At 30.6% G+C, this 23,236-nt stretch overlaps 1 protein-coding gene and 2 non-coding genes across 3 annotated transcripts; 2 read left to right on the forward strand and 1 right to left on the reverse strand.

The window, feature by feature from the left end:
• Nucleotides 1-1,068: 1,068 nt before the first annotated feature.
• Nucleotides 1,069-3,492, reverse strand: LOC124921120 (bidirectional sugar transporter SWEET5-like). Its single transcript, XM_047461736.1, has 7 exons — nucleotides 3,344-3,492; nucleotides 3,204-3,248; nucleotides 3,078-3,114; nucleotides 2,779-2,995; nucleotides 1,738-1,899; nucleotides 1,538-1,657; nucleotides 1,069-1,441 (listed from the first exon to the last, which is right to left on the reverse strand). The coding sequence occupies exons 2-7, from the start codon at nucleotides 3,244-3,246 to the stop codon at nucleotides 1,307-1,309; spliced, it is 714 nt and encodes a 237-aa protein (XP_047317692.1). The 5' UTR covers nucleotides 3,247-3,248; nucleotides 3,344-3,492; the 3' UTR covers nucleotides 1,069-1,306.
• An 11,238-nt stretch (nucleotides 3,493-14,730) lies between these two features.
• On the forward strand, nucleotides 14,731-14,804 carry TRNAI-UAU. Its single transcript has one exon. It is a non-coding gene; the product is annotated as a tRNA-Ile (tRNA).
• Nucleotides 14,805-15,874: 1,070 nt separating this feature from the next.
• On the forward strand, nucleotides 15,875-15,948 carry TRNAI-UAU. The gene has a single exon. It is a non-coding gene; the product is annotated as a tRNA-Ile (tRNA).
• Nucleotides 15,949-23,236: the final 7,288 nt, after the last annotated feature.

The following is a 23,236-nucleotide window of genomic DNA, read 5'->3' on the forward strand; positions in this document are numbered from 1 at the left end:
TTTTTATACATATTAATTATGGATAATTGTAAACGGATAATTAGTAAAAATAGAGAAAATAGTGATTTTTTTTGTGCTCCGAAATATAGCAAGAGTGGTCTCTATTTATAGATTTCGAAAAATTATGAATTTTGATATAATTTTTATTTTTTTTAAATTATAAATAATATTAAAATCGAGTTTTAAAGATAAAATATAAAGAAAATCTAGGTAACTAATCAAATACTGACAAATAGTCGCATTTGATTAGATGACATTGGTTGTGATTTTTGTCATAATATGACAAAAACAAAGATCCAATGACTTGGTTTTAGTTTTGGTAACATTTGGTTATGGAATGACCAAACATTTGGTCATGATAAATTGATATGATCATCTATTACCAACATCATGACTCATTATTTGGTCATGAATAAGAAATGAATAAGGATGGTCTGATGGGAGTTTGATTGTCCACTCATCAAGACTAACTTAGATGATCTGAATTTTGATATTAGAGTGTGATTATTTGGGATGAAAGAACCGGTCGAATATGCAAAGTTCCTATATATTTTATTTGTTTTTTGGTTTTGATTTTTTCCTTTTATTTTCACTTATTTTGTTGTTGTGCAGGTTGAGTTTATCCAATATTGTTTTAAAATATTATTAAAATCTTATATATAAATTATTTAATATTAAAATATTCTAACAATTTTAATTTTATTTTCTTATAAGTTTATAAATTATTTTTATAATACGATTCCATGCGAATTTACATAATAAAAAGTGAATTTATATTTACATATTCAAACAAAAATTATTATTTATTTAAATTTATATAAATAATATTAATAATAATAATATATACTAATATTTCTTACTTTTCAAATTATTATTATTATTATTTAATTTTGGATTTCAGTAATGATCTCCCGTTTTAATTTAAAAATAAATAAATTTAAGTGAAAATCAATCTTTTAACATTTTAATTTTTTAATAATATTTTTTTTTTCAAACTACTACATTTTTATATACTTAAACGAAGAAGAGTAGAGAAATAATGAGACATAAAAGACCAATTGTCCACTTCAATTGAATATATTTGGAGAGAGATCGATGAAATAAATTATATGGACAACCAATATATCCACTACAGATTAAGAGGTGAAAAAAGAGTGAAAACTAATTTTACCTTAATTAGCATGACATTTGCAATAGAAAAAATACATTTACCTAAAAAAATATGTATTATCCAAATTGCAATATGAAATTGAGTTGGGTTTGGTTTACGGTTGAACCCGAAAATTGCCAACTATCGATAGATGGTTTAGGGCACTTCCCTTGAAGAAACTTCAATCTCCTGCCGTCTTTCACTTTCTTGGTTCCAATCCGTTGTTCTATAGTACATCGCATGAAGAATTAGTTGAATGACCCCGGACAATGCTCCTAATCCATTGGGAATCTGCAATAAATAAACAATTAGGAGGATCTAGCTAGTTAGCTTTCTATAAGAACAATCATCTTGATATAGGAAACAAAGATAGTACTTCGCACTTACTAATATGTAAATATCGAATTTTAGAATTGCATACACCAACCATATGACCCCATTCGCGAAATTGGCGACGGAGAGCAAGAATGGCATGTATTTCACACTCTTAGTTTGAATCACTCGTTTCTATGAGAAATGTGAAAAAAAAAATGATTAGTGTACACTCATATAGATCGAGAACTTACAATGGATTTTGAAAAACTTACTATGACGGTTAAGGGGGCAGCATACATGACAATGTTAAAGGCGACACATACAATTCCAACCAACATTGACCGGTCTTTTGTGGTTGAGAACACTTTCATTGCGATGATGACTATGATGGCCACAAAAATTGCCTCAACTAAAAGAAGTAATAATATCTTTCTCTGATGATAAAAAAAAAATTACAATTACAAAAAGAATGGACAAGTATATATATTAGTGCTACATTAAGCAAACCTAGGGTAATTGCTAGTCTTGTCTTTTTCAGTAAATTTAAATATTGTTGTCATGAGTGAAGATAACACGAGGATTAAGAAAATCAGTCACCCTAGGTTTTTTCCATAGGGAGAATTGAAAAAAGGCCTTATGAGGAAGAATTATAAGTACACATCTTTAAAAAAGGCCTCGGACATGTCTTGACAACAAAGGATTTCGTAAGAAGAATTGTCGACAACTTCTCCTATTATACATGAGCAACTAATAGGTTTCAAATAGACATGTTTGGTTTTTGTTATAATAATTCATATTGGAGTGTTTTTGACTTTAGAAATAAAACATTTCTCAAATATTTTGTGTTTAGAGTTGATGACGGTTGAGCTTACTAGTGAAATGACAAGTGAACGAGGAATGAGCCGATCAAATGTATTAGAAGAAGAGAGCTTTGACAATGAAATCCTTCGTCAAGATGTTATGGGGATCTTTGGAAGAGAAATGGTAGTTTAAAAAAGACTTATCACTATGTACACATTCAATCTGGTCTTGGTCTTGTAGGAAGAACAATGATTTTAAAGAAGTTGTGAAAAGTGTCGAGAAATACTATGAACCATGATTAAGTTTTCTTTTTGATTAGTCATCTATGAATGTGTTTACTTCATTCATATATGTGTAGACTTCAAGACATTTTCAATAAATTTATCAAGGTTTGCGTCCGTATAGACTTGTCATTGGTATAAGTTACTTTCAAACCATAACTAGAATGTGTTTTTCCTACTCGAACATTGAAATCAATAATTTTAACAATGTAGGTAGGTTTACATGCATACCCGTTTTCTCCAGTCGGAATAGATGAAGAAGACGATAACATAACATGTCTCAATGACAAATCCAATTCCATTGATGGTGATGACAAGTGTACTATCCGGATGAACAAAGGGCAATCCATAGAACACCCACATTGCACAGTTTAACATTGTTGCTAAATATGGATCTGCCTTATATTTCTCCACCGCTTTTGCCCTAATTATCTTAATGATCGTCGGCCTGTAAGTATTCATGCAAACAAATCTCCATTTTAATTCATTCATTCATTATTATATGGGAATTAATTAAGAGTACTGCTTACATCGGCGAGAGGAATAGGAAAAATGATATCACATTTCCTACACCCACATTCAAACAAACCCTAGTTATTTCATTGGTACATATAGTTATTTTCAAATAATTTCACAAAAAATGAATATATGTATACCAATAATGCCGATTATGATCCTTGTAGTTCCTGCGTTCGTCATCTCTGCAATGTAATCAGTAATTAATTAATTGACTTGTAACCAAACCAACCCATAAACAACAATGATTCTTGAAAATGTTTATAAAGATGGATCGAACCTTGAGTTTGGGTATGTAGAAAAATATATATGTAATTCTGGAAATGGAATAAAATGAATCGTGATCAATTTAAGTGATGAATATCTGCATGCGAATAATGATCATAATTATAATTCGTTTCTTTCTCTCTCTCATCTCTCTTGACTAGAGTGTTCTTCTTAATTAATGTCTTTTTCTTTTTTTTTTGATGTACCAATGAAAACAAAGATGCAGATGAGACACGGATCACTCATGAAGATGATGAATCAGTTGTTGTTGTTATAACACTACGTACTAAACATGGTATATGGAAACGGTTGGAAAACAACCAACTTAATAATTAACAAGAGCCAACCAATTATTAATGGAAGGAAACTCCTAGGCAAATGTTTGGTAATAAATAATCACATGACTTTTTAACTACTCTTTTCTTTTCTTTTCTTTTCTTGACTTTTTTGTTTTTGTTTTGTTTAAATGCATTTTAATAAACTTATTGTCTCCAAATTACATAAATATAAATAATAGGGTGTTACAAAGAAATCAAAAGTAAAATACACTAAAAAAAACAAAATAAAATCACCTTCAAAAATGTTGATTTGAGGTATGTAATGTGTTTGACACATATTCTTTATTATTTGAAATCGTAAATGATTATATCTTTGATAATATATCGTATCTTGCAGTGAGGTTAACATGAATAGTCACTTATTTCATTAATTTAATGGTTGAAGAATAAAACGGTAAATTTTTGAAATATTGGAAGATCAAAAATTGTGATTCTTGTGGAGATTGAATCTGATTTACAAAATAACAAATAAATATAGATATTTTAAAACTGCACTATTTATATTAACAATGTATTTAATTATGTCATTTACTTATAATAAAATGACCAAATCATTACTGATTTTTTCCATTTAAACAATTAATAAAATCAAGCATTTACTATCGATGGAGAAAATAAAAAAATCTGATATGCTTTCTTTTTTTATTTTAACGCCACAGGTCAAGGGAAAAATTAAGCAATTACTTTTGACTTAATTTGTTTTCAAACTAAAAACAATGTCTTTCAAGCTTGGTTCATAAATTAAAATACCAAAATGCATTTTTTTTTATTTTTAAAAATTTTAAGTATAAATATATGCATTATAGTAATTCAACTAATTAAAACTCAAATAATTTATATTTTTATCAAAAAAAATATCTTTATAAAAATATCTAATAACTCAACATCAAACAAGCTCTTAATGCTTGTAATTCACCGTTAAATTGTCTTCATTGTAGCATTTCACCATTTGAAATCACAGTTAAATTACTTTATATATATATATATATATATATATATATATATATATATATATATATATATATATATATATATATATATATATATATATATATATATATATATATATATATATATATATATTAGCAATTTGACTATTGGATACACAATTTTAATTTTCATTGAAGTGTATTTCTTACTTTTGTTTAGAAAATCGATTTTACTGGCACACCCATTTAATATCGCCCTATAACATGAAAAACTACTTGTCTGTTCCTAAGATTAAGGTTAAAAAACATTTGGAACCTATAATTAGAGTTTTAGTCAAAATAAAGTACTTCATCTATGACATATCTCATGTATGTTTCTTGCATTCCTAAATTTAACTTCGGTTGCTTTCTTGACGAATTAAAAAAAATTCTAAGCTCAAAATATTTTTTTTGCTCTATCTTATTTATGATTTAAGACAAAAAAAACATGACAAAAGAAATAAAAACGTAAAGACTATAAATAGGCGTTAATATTGTGTTCACCTTGAGGGTACTTGAAATTTAAAGTCAATTTGGGTTCGAGACTGTTGTTCCTTCAAAAGGTCGTGAGTTCGAGACCCGTCAAAACTAGTTCTCATAATTTATTAAAATGAAATAAAGTTTTAGATTTTATTTTAATGTTTATTAATTGAGCAAAAGTCTCGTAGCTTCGTTGGTCTTATGAGCCAAAAGGTAGCAGGTTCGAGCCCTATCAATACTAATTCTCATAGTTTCATTAAAATAAAATAAATGTTTTAGATTTCATTTTAATATTTAGTAATTGAACAAATGTCTTGTAGCTCAATTGGTTAGAGCTTTAGTCTTATGAGCCGAAGGTTGCGGGTTTTAGCCCCGCCAAGAGTAATTCTCATAGTTTCATTAAAATAAAATAAATGTTTAGTACTTGAGTAACTCGGTTGCTTAGAGCGTTGTTTTATGAACCGAATGTCACAAGTTCAAGCTTGTCGTAACTAATTCTCATAATTTCATCAAGATCAAATAATGTTTTAGATTTTATTTTTATGTTTAGTAATTGAGCAAAAATCTCGTAGCTTTGTTAGTTTTATGAGCCGAAGGTCGCAGGTTCAAGCCTACCGAGACTAGTGCTCATAGTTTAATTAAAATCAAATAAATTTTAAGATTTTATTTTGATGTATAGTAGTTGACCAAAAGTCTTTTAGCTCAGAAAGGTTGTGAGTTCGAGCGCCACTAAAACTAATTCTCATAATTTCATTAAAATCAAATAAATATTTTAAATTTCATTTTGATTTTAGTAATTTAGCAAAAGTCTCATAGCTCCTTTGGTTTTATAAGCCAAAAGGTCGTGGGTTCGATCTTTATCGAGACTCGTTCTCATAGTTTCATTAAAATCAAATAAAAGTTTTAGATTTTATTTTGATGTTTAGTATGTTTACAAAGTCTCGTAGCTCATTTGGTAAGAACGTTGGTTTTATGAGTTGAAGGTCGCGGGTTCGATCCCGCCGAAACTAGTTCTCATAGTTTCATTAAAATCAAATAAATGTCTTAAATTTTATTTTATTGTTTAGTAGTTGAGCAAAAGTCTATATAGTTCAAGAAGGTCGTGTGTTTGAGACCCTTCAAAACTAGTTTTCATAATTTTATGAAAATGAAATAAAGTTTTAGATTTTGTTTTGATGTTTATTAATTGAGCAAAAGTCTCATAGCTTTGTTGGTCTTATGAGCCGAAAGGTAGCGGGTTCGAGCCCTATCGATGCTAGCTCTCATAGTTTCATCAAAATAAAATAAATGTTTTAGATTTCATTTTAATGTTTAGTAATTGAGAAAAATGTCTCGAAGCTCAATTGGTTAGAGTGTTGGTCTTATGAGCCGAAGGTTGCGGGTTTTAGCTCCGCCAAGACTAATTCTCATAGTTTCATTAAAATAAAATAAATGTTTTAGATTTCATTTAAATATTTAGTAGTTGAGTAGCTCGGTTGGTTAGAGCGTTGGTTTCATTAACTGAAGGACGCAGGTTCAAATCCGTTATAACTAATTCTCATAATTTCATCAAGATCAAATAATGTTTTAGATTTTGAGCAAAATTCTCATAGCTCTATTTGCGAGTCGAGAGTTGTGGTTAATTTGAATATATGTTAGTAGTGACGGAACGATGATCAAATTTCAACATGGGCTCAAAAATATTCTTTCTTACTGATTTCCTAATTAACACTTTTACAAGAGTCAACACTTTATTTTAATTGTTTCTCCATCACCTGTATTAGTATATTACATGAAAATAAACACAATAATTAAATAAAAAGTCAGTTTTTATCAGAATCATACAACTTCTTATCTTATTCATCTTTAGATTTTATGTAACCTTAATACCTCTAGTATTTATGAATTAAACACATATTCTAAAGACCGGAATTAGAAATTAGAGGTAATAGGTATCGAAAATACCTTTTAGGCTTTTATGATAAAGAAATGAATTTTGGGGATGGAGTCTGAAATAGGGGAGCTGAAATAAAATTAAAAGACTTCTTCACAAATATTAGTCTATAGAAACCTGAATCATAAATTTGGAGCATTGGTTTGAAACTTGAAGAAATTTATGAAAATTAAATCGAAAAATCGAAAAATGTCTTCAGATAATAGAAACTTTTTTTGTTTTCTTTTGGGACAACCGAACAACGAACAGGGGTTTGCATTCTTCCCGACGGACGGCGACCCTTAAAATTTTGCAACTAGGAGTATCGGGATCGGAGTCCAGTTCTCTTCTTCACCTCTGATAAATTGAAAACCCTAAATGCATGTGTAGGTGTACAACGGACGGGATCACGAATACATGATACTCCTTTGCCTCTTCTATCCAATTTTTTTTGAGAAAATGGTTAGAATCATTTCATTAAAATCCCTAAAGTGGGAGGGTTAGAAATCAAAGCTAGACAAACCCTAGCTATGATTAAGGATGACAATCAAAAGAGTCTAAAAAACTGATTGGTAACATTCATAGATTCTTAAAACAAAATAAACAGAGATTACAAACATAAAAGACTACATTCAACCTTAATTATCACAGCCTAGCATTTTCCCATGTCATCCGTTTTCATTGAGAGGTCTTCTTCTCCTTCCTCTTCATTTTCCCGTTCCTCTAACGATGAAAGGAGGTTGTATTGAAGATGATGATGAGTATTGTTATTTCTTATTTTGAATTATCTCTTTGTACGAGCCTGTTTTAATTTGATAGAAAGAATTGTTTCTGAGAATTTCAGGGCTTTTATCTTTTTTATCTTCAACTTGAATTTTTGTGTTCTTGTCTTCATTATCTTCGGCTTTAGCTTCAGACTCCACAATAGTTTTGGAATCTTCTTTATTGGCTTTAGAATTCTCTATTTCAGCTTTGAAATTTTGGGTATCTTCCTCTTGAGTTTCCTCAACAACAACTCGAGATTCATCTTTCATTTTCATTCTGATCCTTCTCATTATAGAAAATTTTCTTTTCCTCTTCACCTTGATTCTCTTTACTTTCTTTCCTTCACTGCTTTCCCTTTTCTTAGAATTCTTATTACTTTCCTCCTCTGAATTTTCCTCATTTTTGTCTTTTTTATCACTATCCTTGACTTCCACAATATGCTCTTCCATTCTTGATTCTTCCGTTTCATTTTCTTGCTTTTTTGCTTCATATGCTTTCGTGATTTTCTGTCTTCCTCAATTGCTTTTGTACATTTAGTACTAACATGTTGAAAAGTAATGTAGAAAGTACACCTATTTGGCCTCCATTCATATGAGATTTCCATTATTATGGATTTTCTCTTCCTATCAACAACTGTCATGTTCTTTGGCAGTGCACTTTGAGGATGCACTTCAATGCTTATTCTAGCAAAAGTAAGGTATTCACCTCCCTCTGTAATTAGGTCCATATATAATGGTTTCCCCAATAGACTAGCAAAGTGACTTAGATCTTCTACATTATACATGTGTGTTGGGATGTTCCTAAGTTTGAACCATATTTGGGTTGTTTCTTTTGGCTTTCTTAAAATGCTTAATTCTTCAGACCATCTCTCAAACTTTATACAGTTAGATCTAAATAAGTATGCCCAATTTTCATAATATCATCCAAGTTCGTTCCCTTTTTGAATTGTAGAAAATAGAGATCATGGATGTTTGTAGAAACCTTCTCCAATCCTTTCTGCTCCCATTGTTTAATTAGTGATTCCTTAGTGTTCGGGAAATATACACGGTTCTTTCCTATTTTGGTTCCAATAACTACATTTTCCCATTTTTGACGCATTCCTCCACTTTAGTGGGCAATTTAAATTCAAAAGAAGAGTTGAGAATCTCAACTTTTGTTTTAAACTCACCCAAGTAGATTTGACCTTTGTATGCATGATCTTCTGCTTTCTTTTCTGCATTCTTTTTCCAGACTTCATTTACCTTCCAGTTTGAATTGCTCGTGATAGTATAGCTCTTTGATTTGGGGGACTTTATTAACTCCCTCATTGTTTCCACTGACCAGTTTACTATCTTTTCGTATTCTTCCTTCTTCAGTAGGTTCCAATCTTGAAGATAATGTATATTCAATTGGACGGTTGTTTGCTATATTTTCTCTTTGTTGAGAACAATCTCTCATTTCTTTGCATGCATCAGTAACTTTGTGATTTGATTTTTAAGTCCAAAGAGATTTCTCTTTCATTATACCCGACTTTCTATGTTCCTTCATTTTTCCCCTGTTTTCCTGTTGCACTTTCTTCAAAATTTATATCAGTATTTGGTTCTTTACCTTTGCTGCATTCTTGCTTTTCATGGATAATTTCTTCAGCAATCTTATCGATTTTTTTCCAGTTACCTCCCTTATTCCTTCCATCACAAATTCTCTGACTTCCTTATTCTTATTGTTTTTCTTTCTTCCCATTTTGATGAATAGTAGAACACAACAATAAAACAGAGCAATAACATAATAAGGTACACTTGAAACCCTAACTATGAACAGGATAAACTAGAAACCCTAACCTTCCAACTAAGTTTTGTAGATGAATGAACAACCTAGTTATTAGAGTCGATACAATGCCGATCATGCTGATCGTGCCTATTGTGTCGATCGTCTTGAAATGCAAGCTGAGGGCGGAGCAGCCTCTTCTATCCAATCTTTCTTCTCACTTTAATGATGTTACTTTATCAATTACATTAATTATATTTTATAATTGACATTTCAAAATAGTCAAATATGTATTTAATTATATTATATAATACAATTATATTCCTAACAAATCTATCTATTTAAAACATATCATATTCTTTCTATCTTACTACTAATCAGTCAAGGAGTCAGTCGGTACACATGCCCGTGCTAGCCCTAGTTTGGTTCCGCCACTATATGTGAGAGTAAATAGATATTTAGGTCGGATCGTGGATTGACCCGCTCACAAACTTGAAATAGTTAAAAATAAAATTAAAAATGTTATATATATATTTTAAACTTGCAACCTAACAAAATAAGTACAACATTTAACCAACTAAACTAATAATACTTTATATTTTAAAATTTAACACTAAATTTGATAAACGTGAGATATTATTAACGATATTAATTCAACTTTTTAACTTACTAATTTATCTATATATATATATATATAATAATAATGCTTAATTTGAATTTGCTTGGTTTATCGGGTCGAGAGTTGTGATTAATTTGGATATATATGTGAGAGTAAAAGGATAATTGAGTCGGATTGTGGGTTGTCCCTCCCATAAACTTAAAATGGTTAAAAATAAAATTAAAAATTGTATATGTATGTTTTGAACTTGCAACCTTACAAAACAAGTACAACTCTTTAACCAAGTGTGATTGAGATGTGGTTTGTCGATTGATAATAGGCCAATAAAAATTGAGAGTGGTTAAGAAATATGAATCATATATTTGATTGACTAAAGTGTGATGTCACAATGTTAAATGTCGATTGAGTTTGGTGACTTATTTTCCAAGGGATAAAAGACATGTGAAAGTGTGATTGGGATATGGTTTGACGAGAGATAAGATGTCGGTAACAAAGGATCTTGAGGTCACGAGACTAGAGGTCGATTGAGATTGGTGGTTAGTGGTTGGTTTTCCTAGGGATAAGAGACGTGTGAAAATATTATTGGAATTGGTGGCTGGTTTTCCGACGGATAAGAGGCGTTTAATAGTGTGATTGAGATTGGTGGTTGGTTTGTCAAGGGATAAGAGACTTGTGAAAGTTTGATTGAGATGTGGTTTTCAAGGGATAAGAGACCGGTAATAAAGGATTTTGAGGTGATAATATTAGAGATCGATTGAGAATGGTGGTTAGTTTGTCGTGGGATAAGAGGTGTGTGAAAGTGTGATTGAGATTGGTTGTTGGGTTGCCGAGGAATAAGAGGCCAATAACATTAGGATTGATGGTTGTTTTTTTAAGAGATAAAAATGTCGGTAACAAAGAACCTAAAGTCACGAGATTAGAGGTTGATTGAGATTGATGGTTGGTTTTCCAAGTGATTAGAGGAATGTAACTATGAAAGTGTGAGGTTACGAGATGAGAGGATGATTGTGATTGGTAATTGGTTTACTGATGAATATGAGACCAGTAACATTGGAATTTGTGGTTAGTTTGTTGAGGGATAATAAGTCGATTCAGGTTGGTGATTAGTTTCCCGAGAGATAAGAGAGGCTTGTGAAAGTGTAAATGAGATTGGTGGTTGGCTTGCTGATAGATAAGAGGCGTGTAAATGTGTTTTTATTGTTAGAAAATATTTAGCTTATTAATAAAGAGTGAAATATTATTTGTGAATTTTATTAAAAAAAATTCAAAATTTTGATATTTATTAGGTTACAATATATAAAAATATATATATATGTATGTGCATACATACAATTATAAATAAAATTCATGAATTATAATTAGTCTAATGGTTAAAGTGATCACCTTTCACCGAATCCATACAAATGCAAATTTTAGTGAATTAAATTTGTTTGAGGGAATAATGTGATGGTGGTATATATGGGTATAAATGTGAATAAGTGTTTGAGAGGATAGTGTGATGGTGTTATGTGAGTGCAAATTTAAATAAATTATATATATTTGAGGGGATAATGTGATAGTGGTATATGTAGGTAAAATTTTGAATAAATTATATGTGTTTGAAGGGATAGTGTGATGGTGGTATATGTGGGGTACAAATTTGAATAAATTGTGTGTTTAAGACGATAGTGTGATGGCGGTATATGTTGGTGCAAATTTGAATGAATTATATGTGTTTGAGAGGATAATATGATTGTGATATAAGTGGGTTGAATGAATAATATGTGTTTGAGGAAATAGTGTGATGGTGGTGTATATGTGTGCAAATTTGAATGAATATGTTTGAGGGGATAGTGTGATGATTGTATATGTCGATACAAAATTGAATGAATTATATATATTTGAAGAGATATTGTGATGGTGATATATGTGAGGGAAAATTTGAATGAATTATATGTGTTTGAAGGAATGATGTGATGGTAGTATACATGAGTGAAAATTTGAATTAACTATATGTATTTTAGTGATGCTTCCATTTAATTGAAACATTTGTGAGAAAACATAAGGGTTCGTCCATGGAGGCAGAGACGAATTTAGCTTAGGGCTCAGGTGGGCTTAAGCCCACCCCTCAAAAAAATAAATTAAAAAAATTAAAAAAAATCCTCTTTAATCTTTAATTTGTTTTAAATTGAAAAATATATATATAATAAAATAAAATAAAATATAACATTTCTATGTATATTAACAATATATATCTTAATCTTTTCATATATCTTCTTTCTTAGTTTTACCTTATCTTAAATTTTATTTTACTAATTTTATTTTACTAATTTTATTTTATTTTATTTTACTAATTCTCATATTTATTTTTTAATTTCAGAATAGGTAAAATCCCTTTCTCTTTAATTGTATTATTTTAATTTTCTTCATAATTTTCATATTCTTAATGAGTATAATCGTTAATTTAATTATGTTTATGAAATTTATAACTGATTTTATGTATGTTTGAAAATGTAGAATTTTGAGAATTTATCATGTTAGAATTACTTTATTTTTTCTTCTACTTTTTTTATCATCGTACTCTGAATTTTCGATTAAATGTTTATTTTAGTTTTTTTAATGTTTTTTCAACCTTATATTCAATTGTTCGATAAAATACTCAATCTTGAAAATTATGTATATAAAAAATAGAACATCAATATTCTGTAAAGAAAATAAAGACATTGATATCTTCATTCTTAAAGAAGATAGATCGTCAAATTAGTAAAGGTTCTCCAACTACACCTACGGTCTCTACAATTCAAAATTCATCTCTTAGTAAATCTTTAGACCTAAAAAAATCATCGACTCATTTAATAGTGATGATATTTGTTAGCTTGCAACGAAATTTTACCTTGAAGATTTTACCGATCAAAACATTATTAACTTTAAAATATGAATTGGTACATTATAAACTTGTTGATGCCAAATTTGAAGGTTTTTACACTTGTTGAGTTGTTTTAACAATTAACCGAGAGTTGGTGATCAAAATTTTATTTATGTTAATTAAATCGATTATTGTTTTAACATTGCATGTTTTTACCATTACTACTGAGCGAACATTTTCAACAAATGAATGAGGTGAGAACGGATTTCGCAATAAAATGAATGATGATTTTCTTACTCAACTTATTTTAACATTATAATATTTTTAATATATATATATATTTTATTACATTAAATTCTAGCCCTCCCCAACTTTAAATCTTGGATCTGTCCCTGCACTGAGGGTGATTAAGGGTCAAACATTAGTAGAGGAAGCGGAAACGAGAATGTCGACTTGAATAACGTAATCATTGGTGAAAAGACCTAATGATTCATCCACGAAGGGAGTGTCGGCTTGAGTAACACAAAATTTTTTGATAAAAACTTATTGGTTCATTTATGGAGGGAATTTTGGCTTGAGTAAAGCAAATATTAGTGAGAAAACCTAAGGATTCGTCCATGGAGGGTGATTTAGGTCCTAAGATAATGTCGGAAGGTATAATAGATTGTTAGAGTGTTGGTCTTATGAGACGAAGGTCATGGGTTTATCTCATGACTTTGTTGGTCTTGTGAGTCGAAGGTCGCGTGTTTCAACTCCTTCGAGACTAGTTCTCATAGTTTCATTAAAATAAAATAAATGGTCTAGATTTCATTTTGATGTTTAGTACTTGAGCAAAGTCTCGTAGCTTAATTGTTTAGAGCGTTGGTCTTATGAGTCGAGGGTCGCAGGTTCAAGCCCCGTCGAGACTATTACTCATAGTTTCTTTATAACGAAATAAATGTTTGAGATTTCATTTAAATGTTTGGTAGTTGAGTAGTTTGGTTGGTTAGAGTGTTGCTCCTATGAGCTGAAGGTCATGGGTGCGTCCCATAGCTCAATTAGTCTTATGAGCCGAAGGTCGCGGGTTCCAGTGAGGCTAGCTCTCATAGTTTCATTAAAATCAAATAAATGTTTTAGATTTCATTTTGTTGTTTAGTACTTGATCAAAGTCTCGTAGCTTAGTTGGTTAAAGTGTTGATCTTATGAGACAAAGCTCACAGGTTTGAGCCCCACCGATACTAGTTCTCATAGTTTCATTAAAATCGAATAAATATCATTTAAATATTTTTTAGTTGAGTAGTTTGGTTGGATAGAGCATTGCTCCTATGAACTGAAGGTCATGGGTTCGTCATAAAGCTCTATTGGTCTTATGAGTAGAAGGGCACGAGTTTTAGCCCCGCCGAGGACTAGTGCTGATGTTTACTATTTGAGCAAAGTATCATAGCTTAGTTGGTTAGAGTGTTAGCCTTATGGGCCGAAGGTTGTGGGTTTGAGACCCAAAGAGACTAGATCTCATAGTTTCATTAAAATTAAATAAATACTTTAGATTTCATTTAAATTTTTGGTTATTGAGTAGCTCGATTGGTTAAAGCGTTGCTCCTATGAGCTGAAGGTCATGGGTTCGTCACAGAGCTTAGTTGGTGTTATTAGCCGAAGATCGTGGGTTCCAGCCTCGTTGAGAGTAGTTCTCATAATTTATTAAAATCAAATAAATATTTTAGATTTCATTTTGATGTTTAATATTTGAGCAAAGTCTCGTAGCTCAGTTGGTTAGAGCGTTGGTCTTATGAGCCGAAGGTCGCGGGTTCGAGCCCCGCCGAGACTAGTTCTTTTAGTTTCATTAAAATCAAATAAATATTTTAGATTTCATTTAAATGTTTATTAGTTAAGTTGCATGGTTGTTTAGAGTGTGCTCCTATGAGCCGAAAGTTATGGGTATTGAAGTCAAATAAATGTTTTTGATTTTATTTTAATCTTTAATACTTGAGAAAAGACCATAGCTTGGTTGGAGCCGAAAGTCATGAGTTCGTTCATAATTCTTATAGTTCCATTAAAATAAATATTTTAGATTTTATTTTAATCTTTAATAATTGAGCAAAGTCCCATACCTTGGATGGTTAGAGTGTATCTCTTATGAGCTGAGGATTGAGGGTTTCAGCCTTGTTGAGACCAGTCTCATAGATTGAAGAAAATCATATAGATGTTTTAGATTATGAATTTTATTTTTATTTAAAAGCCTTAAGGGTGTTTTTGAAATTGATTTTTTTACCCTCTTGGCTTTAATTTTATCTTTTAAAATACCCAAATATAAAAAATAAATATGACAAATATTTTGCAAATTTATTGTATTTTTATATTTTTGGGTTAAATAAATATTATTTTGGGATGAAATGGGTACCACATTTCATCCTAAATAATTTATTTTAAGCCCTTGATTTTTCTAAAATTATTTTAAGAAAAATAAATACAATATTTATCCCAAATAATTTTATTTATTTTCTTTGACCATTTTTATTAATTTATTATATTTTAATTAACACAATAATTAAACTAATTAATAGTTTTAATTAGGTTTTAGTCTTGGGATTAATCATTTTGATATTTTTTATTTGAAAATAAGTCAAAATAATTATTTTAATTTTATAAATTGTGTATGTAGATTTTAGTGCTTATAGTTTAAATTTCATTTAAATGTTTATTAGTTGAGTAGCTTAGTAGGTTAGACCATTGGTTTATTAGCTGAAGGTCGTAGGTTCTACCCGTTGATACTAGTTCTTATAGTTTCATTAAAATCAAAAAATGTTTTAGATTTCATTTTGATGTTTAGTATTTGAGCAAAGTCTCATAACTCAAAAAATGTTTTAGATTTCATTTTGATGTTTAGTATTTGAGCAAAGTCTCATAACTCAGTTGGTTAGAGCGTTGGTCTTATGAGTCAAAGGTCGCGGGTTTGAGCCCCGCCGAGACTAGTTCTCATAGTTTCATTAAAATCAAATAAATGTTTCAGATTTTATTTTGATGTGCTTACTTGAGCAAAGTCTCGTAGCTTAGTTGGTTAGAGCGTTGGTCTTATGAACCGAAGGTTGCGGGTTTAATCCTCGACGAAACTAGTTCTCATAGTTTCATTAAAATCAAATAAATGTTTTAGATTTCATTTAAATGTTTGGTAGTTGAGTAGCTCGGTTGGTTAAAGTGTTGCTCTTATAAGACGAAAGTCATGGGTTTGTTTCATATTTCTGTTGGTTTTATGTGTCGAAGATCGTGGGTTCTAGCCCCGTCGAGACTAGTTCTCATAGTTTCATTAAATATAAATGTTTTATATTTTATTTTTATTTTAGTACTTCAGAAAAGTTTCATTGCTCACTTAGAGCGTTGCTGTTATGAGTCGAAGTTCTCGGTTTCGACCCCGTTGAGACTAGTTCTCATAGTTTCATTAAAATTACATAAATTGTAACCCCAGAAAAACTCTTTTATTTCGTGGAAGATCGAGGTTCAAGAATTTCAACCTCGGTTAATATTTTTTTAAATAAAACATTATTTTAAAATATTTTAAACCTGACTCAATTAATTAAAAATAATTAATTTGAATTTAAATTTAAATAATTCGGGTATTGTCGGTAATCAAATTAAAATTTGATTTTTTAGAAAATCATTTGTTTGAATTAATTAAAAATAATTAGTTTTAAAGATTATTTATTTGAAATAGAGTTGGAAATTGATTTTTGAAAATAAATAAAAATGACATACGTGTACAAACATATCATCCATAGTATCTTTGCATTCGTAGTTTGATTATACTCGAAAAGGGATTTCGCGCTTCATTCTTTGTACCCGTTTTTAAAACAGTCTCTACTTATAAATTTGGTTTTGAAAATCGGTTGTATAAAGTTTTATTTTAACCGATTATTCTTTTGATCTTAGGTATGCATAGGTTTTAGTATTATTTAAAGACTTGTAAAAACAATTTTTTAAATGTTTGTAGATGTTGTTGATGACGACTAGGGAGGAAAATACATAAAGAACATCAGTTTAAAATGCATTAGGACATAAATCTTAAACAAGCCTTTGTCAAAATAGTATTTTGGGGAAATATCCCAAAAATATTTTTAAATCATTTTCTATTTTTTCGGGATTTTTAGAAAATAGTTTGAGGTTCCAAAATTACAAAAACAATTTTGGATTTTGAAAGTAGGAACCAAACAGGCCTTAGACCGGTGTCCTAGGTCTGAGGTTTATTTTTTCAGTCAAGGACTAAGAGCCATCGGTCCTATGTCAGAAACCCTCCGGTCTAGGCCGGGATGCGGGAGTCCCTAGATCAAGGTGCTAAGGCCTCTCGGTCCTTCGCTAGAATTCTCGGTCGAGTGCCAGAATTTTCAGTCAGACGCCTCGGTCTTGGGTGAAATTCATCGATCCTGGGTTCGGAAGTTCTCGGTGGGGTATTACTCGGTCCTAAGTTTGACTTCTCGGTCGTATATAAAGAACATTGGTAAGACCTCTTAGTCCTAGTTGAAAAACCTCAATCAGACATGTCGGTCCTAGGTTATACTTAAATTTCTCGGTTGTACCTGTCGGTTCTCAAGAAATCAAAATTACTGATTTTTCAATTTTGATAGAGGCTTGGATTCTTTGATCTAAGTGTATGGGTAGCTTCACAATGCTCCTAGGAACATTTAGAATATCATCTTAAGGTATCAATTGACCTGGTGATGATTAATTCATTCAAAACAGTTTACGGCAAAAGACCGAGTTTTTAATTTTAAAGTTATTTTGAAGTGTAAAGAGTTTTCCAATAACCTCCTTATACTTTATATATTTGATTGGTACCAAAACATGAACACTGATTGTTCGTTTGGACTTCAAGAACTCAAAATTTTTAATTATTTGAAAATTTTTGATTTTGATCAAAAGTGATCAGGATGAATCATACATGATCCAAATAGTAGTCCAACGTCATTAGAAACATGTTGGGAAGCTTTCTGGATAAATATTTTTGAGGATTAGCCCAAGAGCAGTAAACCCAATTTTTGGATTTCAAAATTTAAATTTGGATTTTTCTGTTTAAGGTTGATTGATTAATTCTAACATATACATAAAACTTAGAAATTATCTTAGGATCGATTTTCAATCCTAAAATTCAACAACTAGACACAAACTTGTGAATATTAAATATAAAAATTTCAAATTCAAACTAGAAGTATAAATTTATGGATTATTGGAAGCATTTTAAGGATTGGAGAACACTCCTTAGACCTTAGGGAAGCTCTGGGGATGCTCAAATCCAAACTTTAAGGCCTTATTAAAAGATTTTGAAATATCCAAAAGCTTGAAGCTTTAATGACAGGTTTTCTATAAATCGCGATTCAAAGCTTGTGAGTGGATCTCTTGGCTTCAAAATTGTTGAGAAAGGTTATTTATAGCTTCCCGAAGTCGGTTGAGGGCTTCAAGTGGATCGAATCAGCCAAAAGCCATTAATGATGTTTTGGTTGTTCTTCATCCGATTTATCGAAATAGACATGATTCATACCTATAGAAGTAGTGGAAATGATCACTATGGTAGGTTAATCTTTTCACATTTCTAATTAACCGAAAATATGGACTATAGGTTGAGTTCCATCTTTAAAAAATCAAAGATGTGATTCCATCTTATCACTCTAGCGATCGCCACAAAGAAAACGATCGGGGGATGAAACAGCATCGTTTTGGGCGAGAACATGGACGTTGAGCGGTCTGTTGGTGTTTTGTCATGGTTTCGTTCGCGTTTCAGCTAACAGGCGTTAGTTAATCAACTACTTCACGAGCGCGCGTTCATTTGGTTACATGTGCAACGCGGGCGCTCCTAAGGCGTTAGATGTGAATCCAACGCCTATCTGATGGCTTTGGTTTCAGCTGTAGCCTTTTCAAAGAATTTCGGTTACACCCGATTACGAATTTTATTTTTTATTTAAAAATCTTAAGGTTTTATTTGAAATTGATTTTTTTACCCTCTTAGCTTTAGTTTTGATCTTTTAAAATACACAAATATTAAAAATAAATATGACAAATATTTTGTCAATTAATTTTATTTTTTTATATTTTTGGGTTAAATAAATATTATTTTGGGATGGAATGGGTACCACATTTCATCCTAAATAATTATTTTAATCCCTTGACTTTTCTAAAAATATTTTAAGAAAAATGAGTACAATATTTATCCCAAATAATTCTATTTATTTTCTTTGGTCATTTTCCTTAATTGATTATATTTTAATTATCACAACAATTAATATAATTAATAGTGTTAATTAGGTTTAGCCTTGGGGTAAATTATTTTAATATTATTTATTTGAAAAAAATCAAAAAAATTATTTTAATTTTATAAATTGTGTATATAGATTTTTTGTGCTTATAGTTTAAATTTTATTTAAATGTTTATTAGTTGTGAAGCTCGGTTGGTCTTATAGCTGAAGGTCGTAGGTTCCACCCCGTTGATACTAGTTCTCATAGTTTCATTAAAATCAGAAAATATTTTAGATTTCATTTTGATGTTTAGTACTTGAGCAAAGTCTCATAACTCAGTTGGTTAGAGCGTTGGTCTTATGAGTCGAAGGTCGCGGGTTTGAGCCCCGCCGAGACTAGTTCTCATAGTTTCATTAAAATCAAATAAATATTTTAGATTTCATTTTGATGTGCTTACTTGAGCAAAGTCTCGTAGCTTCGTTGGTTAGAGCGTTGGTCTTATGAACCGAAGGTTGCGGGTTTGATCCTCGACGAGACTAGTTTCATAGTTTCATTAAAATCAAATAAATGTTTTAGATTTCATTTAAATATTTGATAGTTGAGTAGCTCGGTTGGTTAGAAGGTTGCTCCTATGAGCCGAAGGTCATGGCTTCGTCTCATATCTCCGTTGGTTTTATGTGTCGATGTTCGCGGGTTCTAGCCCTGTTGAGACTAGTTCTCATAGTTTCATTTAATATAAATATTTTATAATTTTTATTTTATTTTTATTTTAGTACTTCAGCAAAGTTTCGTAGCTCAGTTAGAGCGTTGGTCTTAAGAGTTCAAAGATCGCGGTTTCGAACCCCGCCGAGACTAGTTCCTATAGTTTCATTAAAATTATATAAATTGTAACCCCTAGTAAAACCCTTTGATTCGTGGAAGATCGAGGTTCAAGAATTTCAACCTCGATTAATTCTTTTCAAAATAAAACATTATTTTAAACTATTTTAAATCTGACAGCTTTTCAATTAATTAAAAATAATTAATTTGGATTCAAATTTAAATAATCTTGGTATTGGCGGTAATCAAATTAAAATTTATTTTTTAGAAAGCCGTTTGTTTAAATTAATTAAAAATTATTCAGTTTACAAATTATTTATTTAAAATAAAGTCATCAATTGATTTTTGAAAATAAATAAAAATGACATACGTGTACAAACATACTAGCGTAACTAGCCATAGTTTCTTTGAGCTCGTAGTGTGATTATACTCGGAAAAGAGCTTTCACGGTTCATCCTTTGTACCCATTTTGAAAACGGTCTCTACTTATAAATTTGGCTTTTTAAAATCTGTTGTATATCGTTTTATTTTAACCGATTATTCTTTTAATCATATGCATGCATAGGTTTTAGTGTAATTTAAATAATTGTAACAACAAATATTTAAATGTTTGTACATGTTGTTGATGACGACTAAGGAGGAAAATACCTAAAGAACATTAGTTTAAAATGCATTAGAGTTTAAACATAAATCATAAACAATACTTTGTCAAAATATTATTTTGTGAAAATATCCCAAAAATATTTTGAAATCATTTTTTAATTTTTCAGGATTTTTAAAAAATGGTTTGTGGTTCCAAAATTACAAAAATAATTTTGGAGTTTGAAAGTGGGAACCAAACAAGCCTTAGAACTGGTTTCCTAGGTCCTGAGTTTATTTTATCGGTCAATGACTAAGTGCCCTCAATCCTAGGTAAAAAATCACTTGGACCAAGTTCAGGATCCTTAGTCAGGGTGCGGGAGTCCCTCGGTCGGGGTGTTAAGGCATCTCGATCCTTCGCTAGAATTCTCGATCGGGTGCCAGAATTCTCGGTCGGATGCCTCGTTCTTGGGTGAAAGTCATCGGTCTTGGGTTTAGAAGTTCTCGGTCGGGTACAAGATTACTCTGTCCTAAGTCTGACTTCTCAGTCGGATGTAAAGAACATCGGTCGGACCTCTCGTTCCTGGCTGAAAAGCCTCAATCAGACATGTCGGTCCTAGGCATTGGATGTGAATCCAGCACCTATCGATGTCTTTGGTTTCAATTGTAGCATTTTCATAGAATTTCGGCTACACCCAATTACGAATTTTATTTTGATTTAAAACCTTAAGTGTTTGTTTGAAATGAATTTTTCTTTTACCCTTTTGGCTTTATTTTTGATCTTTTAAAATACACAAATATTAAAAATAAATATGACAAATATTTTTCCAATTTATTTTATTTTTTTTATACTTTTAGGTTAAATAAATATTATTTTAGGATGAAATGGGTACCACATTTCATCCTACATAATTTATTTTAATCCCTTGATTTTTCTAAATTATTTTAAGATAAAATGAGTACAACATTTATCCCAAATAATTTTATTTATTTTCTTTGGTCATTTTCCTTAAATAATTATATTTTAATTAACACAATAATTAATCTAATTAATAGTTTTAATTAGGTTTTAGTCTTAGGGTTAATTATTTTAATTTCATTTATTTGAAAATAAATCAAAATAATTATTTTAATTTTATAAATTATGTTGTTAGATTTTTAGTACTTATAGTTTAAATTTTATTTAAATGTTTATTAGTTGAGTAGCTCGGTTGGTTAGTGTTTGGTCTTATGAGCTAAAGATCGCGGGTTCCACCCCGTTGAGACTAGTTCTCATAGTTTCATAAAAAGAAAAAAATGTTTTAGATTTCATTTTGAGCAAACTCAGTTGGTTAGAGCATTGGTCTTATGAGCTGAAGATTGCAAGTTCAAGCCCGCCGAGATTAGTTTTCATAGTTTCATTAAAATCAAATAAATATTTTAGATTTCATTTAAATGTTTGGAAGTTAAGTAGCTCGGTTGGTTAGAGTGTTGCTCCTATGAGCCAAAGGTCATCGGTTCGTCTCAAAGCTCCATTGGTTTTATGACTTATGAGCCAAAGGCCACGGGTTCGAGCCCCGCCGAGGACTAGTGCTCATAGTTTCAATAAAATCAAATAAATATTTTAAATTTTGTTTTGATTTTTAGTAGTTGAGAAAAAATCTCGTAGCTCATCAATGTCGCGATTTCAAGTCCCGCCAAAACTAGTTTTCATAATTTCATTAAAATCAAATAAATGTATTAGATTTCATTTTGATGTTTTCTATTTGTGCTATGTCTCATAGCATAGTTGGTTAGAGTGTAGCTCTTATGAGTTGAAGGTCGTGAGGTAGAGCCCTGCCGAAACTACATAGTTTCATTAAAATAAAATAATTATTTTGATATCATTTAAATTCTTAGTAGTTAAGTTGGTTAGAGCGTTGGTCTTATGAGTCGAAGGTCATGGGTTTGGTTGCGAATTCGAGCACCCGAGTATTAGTGCTCATATTTTTAGTAAAATCAAATAATTATTTTATATTTTATTTAAATGTTTTTTAGTTAATTAGCTTGGTTGGTTAGAGCGTTGCTCCTATGAGCTGAAGATCATGAGATCGTCAATAGCTTCGTTGATCTTATGAGTCGAAGGGCGCGAGTTCCAGCCCCACCGAGGACTATTGCTCGTAGTTTCATTAAAATCAAATAAATGTTTTAGATTTTATTTTGATCTTTGTACTTGAGCAAGGCCTCGTAGCTCAGTTGGTTAGAGCGTTGGTCTTATGAGCGTTAGAGCTTTGGTCTTATAAGCCTAAAAGTCGTGGGTTGGAGCCTTGTTGAGACTAGTTCGCATAGTTTAATTTAAAATCAAATAAATATTTTCGGTTTTATTTGATGTTTAGTACTTGAGCAAAGTCTCCTAGCATAGTTGGCTAGAGTATTGGTCTTATGAGTCACAAGTCGCGGGTTCTAGCTTGTCGAAACTAGTTCTCATAGTTTTATTAAAATCTAATAAATGTTTTAGATATCATTTAAATGTTTAGTAGTTGAGTAGTTTGGTTGGTTAGAGCATTTTGCTTTATAAGTCGAAGGTCATGAGTTCGTCTCAAAACTCTTTTGGTCTTATGAGCCGAAAGTCGCGAGTTTGAGCCCGTCGAGGACTAGTACTCATAGTTTCATTAAAATCAAATA

The sequence above is a fragment of the Impatiens glandulifera genome, chromosome 1 (genome assembly GCF_907164915.1).
Source record: "Impatiens glandulifera chromosome 1, dImpGla2.1, whole genome shotgun sequence".
Lineage (NCBI taxonomy): Eukaryota > Viridiplantae > Streptophyta > Magnoliopsida > Ericales > Balsaminaceae > Impatiens > Impatiens glandulifera.